The sequence below is a fragment of the Magnolia sinica genome, chromosome 13 (assembly GCF_029962835.1).
Source record: "Magnolia sinica isolate HGM2019 chromosome 13, MsV1, whole genome shotgun sequence".
Lineage (NCBI taxonomy): Eukaryota > Viridiplantae > Streptophyta > Magnoliopsida > Magnoliales > Magnoliaceae > Magnolia > Magnolia sinica.
In genome coordinates this window covers 27525687-27534732 of record NC_080585.1, presented here as the reverse complement: position 1 = coordinate 27534732, position 9046 = coordinate 27525687, and the positions used below count along the sequence as shown (strand labels likewise).

Below are 9046 nucleotides of genomic sequence, written 5' to 3'. Positions count from 1 at the left end.
AAGGGTTAAGATTGTCCCATTGATGTAATTTTTGACTTATACTCCATCTACCGTCAAACACAACAGACCAATTGTTTTGATCGCCTAAACATGGCCACTTGTTAGAAATGAAACCTGAATATACATATATCATGAAATCCTTTAACATATAAAATTTCTGTCATTCCCCTTTGACAACCCTTCTTCACGTGGACCCACCTGTAATGCCTAAAAAAATGGACTATCAAATAAATAAATAAATACATATAGCATGTCCTCAATAATTCAAAATGCCCCCAATAATGTCAGTCCATCTGTCACCGTTAATATTTTAAAAAAGGCAAAGGCAACGACAAGATCCAAGTGCTTCTAGTCTCACTTGTCTCTGAATGATTTCTGTACTTTTGGGCCAATTCTATCCACCGTTCCTTCACGCCATTCAATGAAGTTTGGATCCATCAAGGAAAACGAAGGAAGGATCACATGGGAAAAATAGCAGAGAGCGGATTAAGTGTTTACGCAGCCTGGAGCCCATCTTGATGTATGTCTTGTATATCCACACTGTCCATCAGTTTTTGCATATCATTTTAAGTTACAGTCTCAAAAATGAAGCAGATCCAAATCTCTAATGACTACATTACATGAAATAGTTGTCATTGAATGCCCATCATTAAAAACTTCCTGGGGTCAACCGCAATATTTATTTTCCACCTAACATGTTGATAAGTTCATGCAGACCTAAATCTATTAGAGATTTGGATATGATTCATTTTTAAGACCATGAGAGTTGAAAAAACTGATGAACAATATGGATATACAACACGTACATCAGGTTCGGCACTATAGGCTCAGGCCAACACGTTAGTGTTACCTGAATAACACCTAATCCACTCCCAACATCACATGCTAAGCTTAGCATATTTCTTGCCATGTATCATGACTGTAGGACATCTGAGCCATGAAAAACGATCAGCCCGCCATGCATGATATCATGAGGTGCAAACATCAGGTGCACTGCACTGCAAGTACATTGGGTCAGATCATCATCTATCCATCCATCCATTTTGATGGTATAGACCCATCTCATGAGTTGATCCACCTGATTTTCTTGTCAGTCGATCTTAATAATGGCCCCTTCCATTGGTCCCGCTTGGATATAATGTTACACTTTTACACGTAAGATCACTCATGCATCCATCACATTGAAAGAGGAAATTATAGGTGCATGTGAAATTCGTTACTGATAGACAGTAAATTTTAACGAACAAGAAGTTTGGTGAAAAGCCAAGATCTAGCCGAGTTTCTTCATCCTCAACTGCACCTTCATGAATGCCTAATTGGATGGGGCTTTCTGCTAACGTGTTGTGAAGTGAATTGGAATGAAAGGAGCATCTTTATAAATGAATAAATGAGAAGCTTTTCCCATTACTAAGATCTTGGATCTTTCAATCTCCACTTCTCTGGGTCGGTGCTTATGGCTCAGTGGTAGACTCACAAGAGCTCATGGGTTCCATCTGTTCATCTCTGTTCATACCTTCAATGAAATTGGTCTCTGTTAAATTTTTATTTTTATTTTTTTTTTTTTAAAGGTCATGGGTTCGAGTACCCACTTTGGTGAAAAACCAAAGTGGTATGAATGTGTGTTTAAAATAAATAAATAAATAAAAATATCCACATCTCTCATCAATGATCCAAATCATTGAATGACTTCTATGTTATGGTTAAATAAAAATATCCACATCTCTCATCAATGTTCCGAAACATTGAATGACTTCTATGTTATGGTTGTATGCAAACCCTAGCATGGATGATATTAAAAACAAAAAAATAAAAAAATAAAAATTTAATAGCATAACATGCACTTGGATAAACAAAAGAAAAGGCAATTGATGGGATTGTTTCATGGGGTTCTATCATTTCATGGGATTTTAATTTTAAGATGTAAGCCGTAGTGGTGCCAGTATGGATGGACTAGATTGATACATCAACCTGACACATCCTATGGAGAGATGCTCTATCATATTCTAGTCCTTGGGCTCTACCTTATATCATATCCCAGGCAAGGAGCTGTTCAGTTCTCATGCATAGAACTTTGGGATGTTGAGAGGAGTGTTCCTTTAAAGGTACAACCTGTAAAAACTCAAGGGTACTTGTGTAATTTTCAATTTTCAAAAGTACAAGAGTTCATATATCATCATGACCATGATTCAATATGCTCATCCATATCCACCTATATATACCCACAAGCTTGAGGTTCCCCCATTATGTCATAGGTCACCTTTTGTTTTCTTCTTTTATTTTTCTTCTCTTAATATTCCTTCTTCACATGTTAGTTAATGAGCTCATGAGCATATCCAGCACTCCAAATGGAAAGTGGTTGGTTTTGATATTTTGTTAAGGTTTACTAATATAAGTTGGTCACATGGGTGAGATTCCCATTTGTGTTACACATGAAGTTTCCTAGTAATCTAGTTGGACTCTTTGGTGTATGTCAATGTTTCTCACTTTGAGAGATGGTCACATGGGAAAATGAGTCTTGATGCTTTCTTGTAGTGTATATGAACGCCAATCCAAATGGGTCTTTCCCCATTGATATCTTCTTTCTTTCAACTGTAACTTCCTCCTTTTTTCTCTCTTTTGGGCAGTTGGCTGTATGGGGAGGTGTTAATTGTGGGTTTGGGGTTTGTTGATTTTTTTTTCTATGACCTTATATCTTGTGTGAGGATTTAATACTGTTTTTAGTTTGTTTTGTTATTTATAGAAAGTGGGTCACATGGGGAAGTTGGGTTTTGGGAGGGTGTTGGATTGCTTATGCCTCCCTACTTGTTCAAACTCTTGTTTTTGCATGAATTCACTGGACAACCAAGATGATATGGAGAGGAGGGCACTCATTGGAAGTGACAGAGGTCAGATGATGAGAACTAGAGATGTTGCTGATGGGAACCAGACATTGGCTTTTCATTTAAAATCCAAGGTATTTCTTTCTTCTTTGTTCTTCTTCTTTTTTTTCTTTTTCTTTTTCTTTTTCTTTTTTTTTTTTCTTGTATGTTTAATTATTTTATTTTCATTTCTATTTTTTAAACTTTGAATTACTCTTTTTTTTCAATAAGAAAACATGAAGTCTCAAATGAAACTAAGACACCATTTATGACATCTTAAGGCCTGCTTGGATGCCGATCATCATACTTGAAAACCCAAAAACTTAATATCCACTTTGGTCGGTCAGATTGAGACTTGAATAAGTTTTTACTTGACTCACCACCATATCTAATAATATTAATAGTTTCAAAAATATTTGGACTCTGTAGAAGGGTAAGGACTAAAAATAATTAAGATAACCAATAATCTCTAATACACAAATAATATTTACTAAAATAAGACAAACTCATTTCGGTATGAAAAGGCAATGCCCTTGCATTAATGAGGGGGAGTCTCAAACATGAAATCTCCCGCTCTGATAGCAATTTAATGTAGGACAATTAACCACCTACTTTAAAAGCTCAAACTGATAGAGCATGGCTAATTAATCTCCTTATCTCATAGCCCAGACACCACATCGCATGGGTTAGGATCTTGGCCAAATACTCCTCGTGGGCCCTACATCACGTGGGTACCGCCTCACACGAGCCACCTGCCTGCCTCACACAAGCCACCCGTCTCACACGGCGCGCTCACCCCGAGTGCGTCCTTGCATCCCAAATGCCACCTCACTCAAGTTCAGTGTGAAATTGCCCCTGCATTACTAACATGTCATGGTTGAAAACCCCTTTTGATCCAATTTTATGTTTGAGAAAAACATAAAGTGGCCAGGCAAGTTACTCATTCTGGTCAAAGCCAGGCTCATCAGATGTCCTGGTGAGCCAAAACAATGCACTATTTGGACAATCTGATGAATTTTGAGAGCTCATTATTTCTCCCATAGTTTTGCATTAACCATGTCTAAATTTCTAACATTCTGTAAGTATAACTTAGATAAATGTTACGTTTTTTTGTTGGGGTATTATGTAGATGGTGATCTTAAGGGTATCTATGCATTGTAATGGCTGTGCAAGAAAAGTTGGGAAGCATATCTCAAAGATGGAAGGTATGAAATTGGCCCACCACTTTTATTAGGATCACCATCATGGCCCTTAATCTAAAATCAATCACAAGCGTGGAAGTGGGGCGCCCTTTTTAAAATTAGGGGGTTATATATATATATGGGAAAAGGTACTATGTGCTCGACCTCACGATAAGCTCCCTTGATGTTGAGCTGTGTGGGCCCCACAGTGATGCGTGTCGACCATCAACACCGTGCATTTGATCGGCCCCCTCTAAATTTTGGGATATCCCAAAAATCAGCCGTATATGGAACTCAGGTGGGCCATACCATCTAAAATCATGTGAAGACACCGTTAAAACATATAAAAGCACTTGGTGGGGTTGACCTGAGTTTTTAATGCTGCTGAAACTTGGTCTGAACCCTCATCCAAGTGGGACACACATAATGGATGGGCTGGATTTGCAAACCACATCTCAGTGGGCCCAAAAAATGATTATGAATGTTTTCATGGTGCACGGCCCCTCCCCACTTCTGTATGTGGTGTGGCCCACACAAGGCACGGATTGACTTGATTTTTGAGACCTAGGCCCACAATGGAATGGTGCATCTGACGGAGGGGGTAGATGTTTGAAACGCATCACGTTGGGGCCCACACAGCTCGACCTCATGGGACAAACTTGTGAGGTAGAGGGAATAGTAACTTTTCCCATATATATATATATATATATATATATATATATATGGGAAAATGTACTATGTGCTCGACCTCACGATAAGCTCCTGTGAGGTCGAGCTATGTGGGCCCCACCGTGATACGTGTCGACCATCAACACCGTGCATTTGATGGGTCCCCTTTAAATTATCGAATATCCCAAAAATCATCTGTATACGGAACTCAAGTGGGTCATACCATCTAAAATCATGTGAAGACATCGTTAAAACATATAAAAGCACTTGGTGGGGCCGACCTGAGTTTTGAATGCTACTGAAACTTGGTCTGAACCCTCATCCAAGTGGGACACACATAATGGATGGGCTGGATTTGCAAACCACATCTCGGGGGCCCCAAAAAATGATTATGAATGTTTTAATGGTGCACGGCCCCTCCCCACTTCGGTATGTGGTGTGGCCCACACAAGTCACTAATTGACTTGATTTTTGAGACCTAGGCCCATGATGGAATGGTGCATCCGACCGATGGGGTAGATGTTTGAAACGCATCACGGTGGGGCCCACACTCGACCTCATGGGACGGACTCGTGAGGTAGAGCGAATAGTACCTTTTCCCACACACACACATATATATATATATAGGGAAAAGGAACTATGCGCTCGACCTCACGATAAGCTCCCACGAGTTCGAGCCGTGTGGGCCCCACCGTGATGCGTGTCGACCATCAACACTGTGCATTTGATGGGTACCCTTTAAATTATGAGATATCCCAAAAATCAGCTGTACGGAACTCACGTGGGCCATACCATCTAAAATCATGTGAAGACACCATTAAAACATATAAAAGCACTTGGTGGGGCCCACGAGTTTTTGCTGCTTAAACTTGGTCTGAACCCTCATCCAAGTGGGATACACATAATGGATGGGCTGGATTTGCAAACCACATCTCGGTGGGCCCAAAAAATGATTATGAATGTTTTAATGGTGCACGGCCCCTCCCCACTTCTGTATGTGGTGTGGCCCACACAAGTCACGGATTGACTTGATTTTGAGACCTAGGCCCACGATGGAATGGTGCATCCGATGGGGTAGATGTTAGAAACGCATCACGGTGGGGCCCACACGGCTCGACCTCATGGGACGGACTCGTGAGGTTGAGCGCATAGTACCTTTTCCTTTATATATATATATATATATATATATATATATATATATATATATATATATATATATATATATATATATATAAAAGGAAAAGGCACTATGCGCTCGACCTCACGACTGTGTGGGCCCCACCGTGATGCGTGTCAACCGTCAACATCGTGCATTTGATGGGTCCCCTTTAAATTATGGGATATCCCAAAAATCAGCCGTATACGGAACTCAGGTAAGCCATACCATCTAAAATCATATGAAGACACTGATAAAACATATAAAACCATTTGGTGGGGCTGACCTGAGTTTTTAATGCTGCTGAAACTTGGTCTGAACCCTCATCCAAGTGGGACACACATAATGGATGGGCTGGATTTGCAAACCACATCTCGGTGGGCCCAAAAAATGATTATGAATGTTTTAATGGTGCACGGCCCCTCGCCACTGCTGTATGTGGTGTGGCCCACACAAGTCACAGATTGACTTGATTTTGAGACCTAGGCCCACGATGGAATGGTGCATTTAACTGATGGGGTAGATGTTCGAAACGCATCACGGTGGGGCCCACACAGCTCGACCTCATGGGACGGACTCGTGAGGTCAAGCGCATAGTACCTTTTCCATATATATAATTGAAAGGATCTCTTGTGAGTAGGGCTGGCAATGGGTTGGGCCATGACGGCCCATTATAGTTTCCACTAGTACCGTTACATAGCAGATGTTTCATACCAGTTCTTTTAATACATTGTATATAGCTCCGTAGACGGTCGTAATAAGATATCTCTTATCTACTACATATAAAAACAATTCCATCTCAATAAATAAGGATACAATCGTTTACCCCACGTTGTACGTTGTTGGACTGGGATTCGGTATTGGTTGGTGTTGGTCGGTGTGCTGTGGGGCCCACCATGATGCATGTGTTTTATCCACTCCGTCCATCCATTTTCCAGCTTATTTTAAGGCGTAAGACCAAAAAGTGAGTCAGATCCAAATCTCAGGTCAACCACACTATAGGAAATAGTAGTGATTAAACACCCACCGTTAAAATTAAAAACTTCTTGAGGGCCACAAAAGTTTGGATCAAGCTGATATTTGTGTTTTCTCTTCATCCAGGTCCGAATGACCTACAGGTTGGATGGCAAATAAAAATTATAGTGGCCCAATGAAATTTTCAGGCGTTCAAGCACTACTAAAATGAGCTGGAAAAATGGGACGGTGTGGATAAAAGATAAGCATCATGTGAGCCCAGCACCGACCATTACAAACCTCGGTACTGGATGGGTCACTGACGAATCTGAGTCCCACCTAATCTCGTGTTAACATCAAAGAGGAGTGTGTGGTGTATTTGAAATATTTAAAAGGCTGGGCCCGGCCAAGTTGAATTAATGATCTGAGACCAAGCTCAGACTGATAATTTCTTAGGCCTTACATGTCAGGCCCAACCTCAGCCCATAGGACTAGCTAATGGGTCGACTCCCGGCCCAAAGCCGAGATTGAGCAGGACCAGTATACATGGCACGTGTGGGATGTTTCGGTCATGATTAAGGTGGGCTGCACAGTAAAGATGATCCGTCGAAAAAAATCTGATTGGTCCACTAATCAGGCGGATGGTTGTTAATGGTGCTTGCGAACTGTCCACATTCAACTTGGGGGTGTGGCCAGCCTGACAGCGGAATACCATATGCATTGCTGAGATGTCTCTCACACGCGGAGGTTGGAACATGTGCCATGCATAAAGTTTGGTGGGTGTACAATATTCGCCAACTGTAGCCTATGGTTCAGTGATCCATGCCGTCGATACTGTGGGGCCCACATTGGATGGCCAATGAACCAAATTTCTACCAGATGGACCAATCCGCATCCATCTGTAGGTGGATGGAAAAATTGACGGTTAGGATCTTAAAATTCAGGAGAGTTTTGGTTCATGGGCCATCTGGAAAGTGGGGAATCATATCTACAATTTGGATACTGAACCATGGGTCCATTGGTACAAAATGAAAACCCAAAGTTAAAGAGTACAAACTCTCGGCCAAGCATTTTATAATACTCTCTTCATTAAGTAGTGGTCCACCAAAAATTCCAGTGTGAGATGAAATCCCAACCTTATGATCCTAATCGAATGGTTGTAGGCATGGCTCACACTCAATCAGCTTGACAAATGCCAACGTTTTCGAATCACCCAAATTTAGTCTGGCTGACACATGCATAGAAAATTCTACCTAAGATATAAATTTGTTCCATCGACAATGATAACATATGTTCGAATGTACAGTAACTACCATTAATTGCAGCTGTGTGGGACGTACGGTGATGTGTGAGGGCCATCCAAACCGTGCATTAGATGCCTCCCCAATGTTAGGCCTACATCACAAAATCCATCCTTATCCAATGGAAATTCAGGCCATTCCAAATCTCAAGTGGGATTGCACATTGCTTGCTCCCTGTGGGGTCCTCCACCTGTGTTTTGGATTGGGATGATTCTTGACATGTGCGGCGAACATGAGAAGGCTCACCAGATGGGTGGCTTGAATTCCACGTTTACATCACCGGTGCTCCACACACAACCCAAATATGCAATATTTCCCCTTATTCCTCATTTCTCTACAGGAGTGACCGCTTTTCAAGTAGATTTGGAAACCAAGAAGGTGATTGTGATAGGCGATATTGCTCCATTTGAAGTGTTGGAGAGTGTTTCTAAGGTCAAAACTGCACAGCTTTGGACTTCTCCTTATTAAATAATCAAATGGTGGGAAGGACTTTAGATTGATCGTGTACTCAAAATCATATTAGATTAAACAATCCTGACCTTTGATTGATCAATCGACATTAATTTGCTTGTCAAATTTGAAACATTGGCTAATTTTTGTCCATTAGCTAGATGTCGGCAAATCAACCAATTCCGATCATTTGTTCCACAGTAAATGTAGGGGAACAATCCATTTCTACAGTGGGTGCTGCTGTTTGAGCACTTCGAATCTGAGGTGCATGCCACGAATACTCCGGAATACTCATAAGCAGTGGGCCACCGCGGTGAAGCAGCAGTTAAAGTGAATGAGTGTATCTTATTAGGTGGACCTTAAACTATTATTTTTTCTTAGTATTTTTTCAAATATTATAAATAAGAGAGATGGGGAGGGAAACAAATCATAACCCCATTTATCAATCCGAACTTGCGGCAATCATTCCCCTTGGAT

General features: G+C 41.0%; 1 protein-coding gene across 1 annotated transcript; it reads left to right on the top strand.

Moving 5' to 3' along the window:
* Window positions 1–1866: 1866 nt before the first annotated feature.
* Window positions 1867–8636, top strand: LOC131224075 (protein SODIUM POTASSIUM ROOT DEFECTIVE 2-like). The gene is made up of 3 exons (XM_058219641.1): window positions 1867–2953; window positions 3988–4063; window positions 8460–8636. Exons 1-3 carry the CDS (start codon window positions 2753–2755, stop codon window positions 8585–8587), a joined length of 405 nt encoding a protein of 134 aa, XP_058075624.1. The 5' UTR covers window positions 1867–2752; the 3' UTR covers window positions 8588–8636.
* The last annotated feature ends 410 nt before the right edge of the window (window positions 8637–9046 follow it).

Bases quoted from the DNA above. Each gene is read 5' to 3' on its own strand.
- LOC131224075 (XM_058219641.1), top strand. From the start codon at position 2,753: ATGGGGAAGTTGGGTTTTGGGAGGGTGTTGGATTGCTTATGCCTCCCT. The intron at 2,954-3,987 runs GTATTTCTTTCT...GGTATTATGTAG, and splicing joins CTTTTCATTTAAAATCCAAG to ATGGTGATCTTAAGGGTATC. The intron at 4,064-8,459 runs GTATGAAATTGG...ATTTCTCTACAG, and splicing joins GCATATCTCAAAGATGGAAG to GAGTGACCGCTTTTCAAGTA.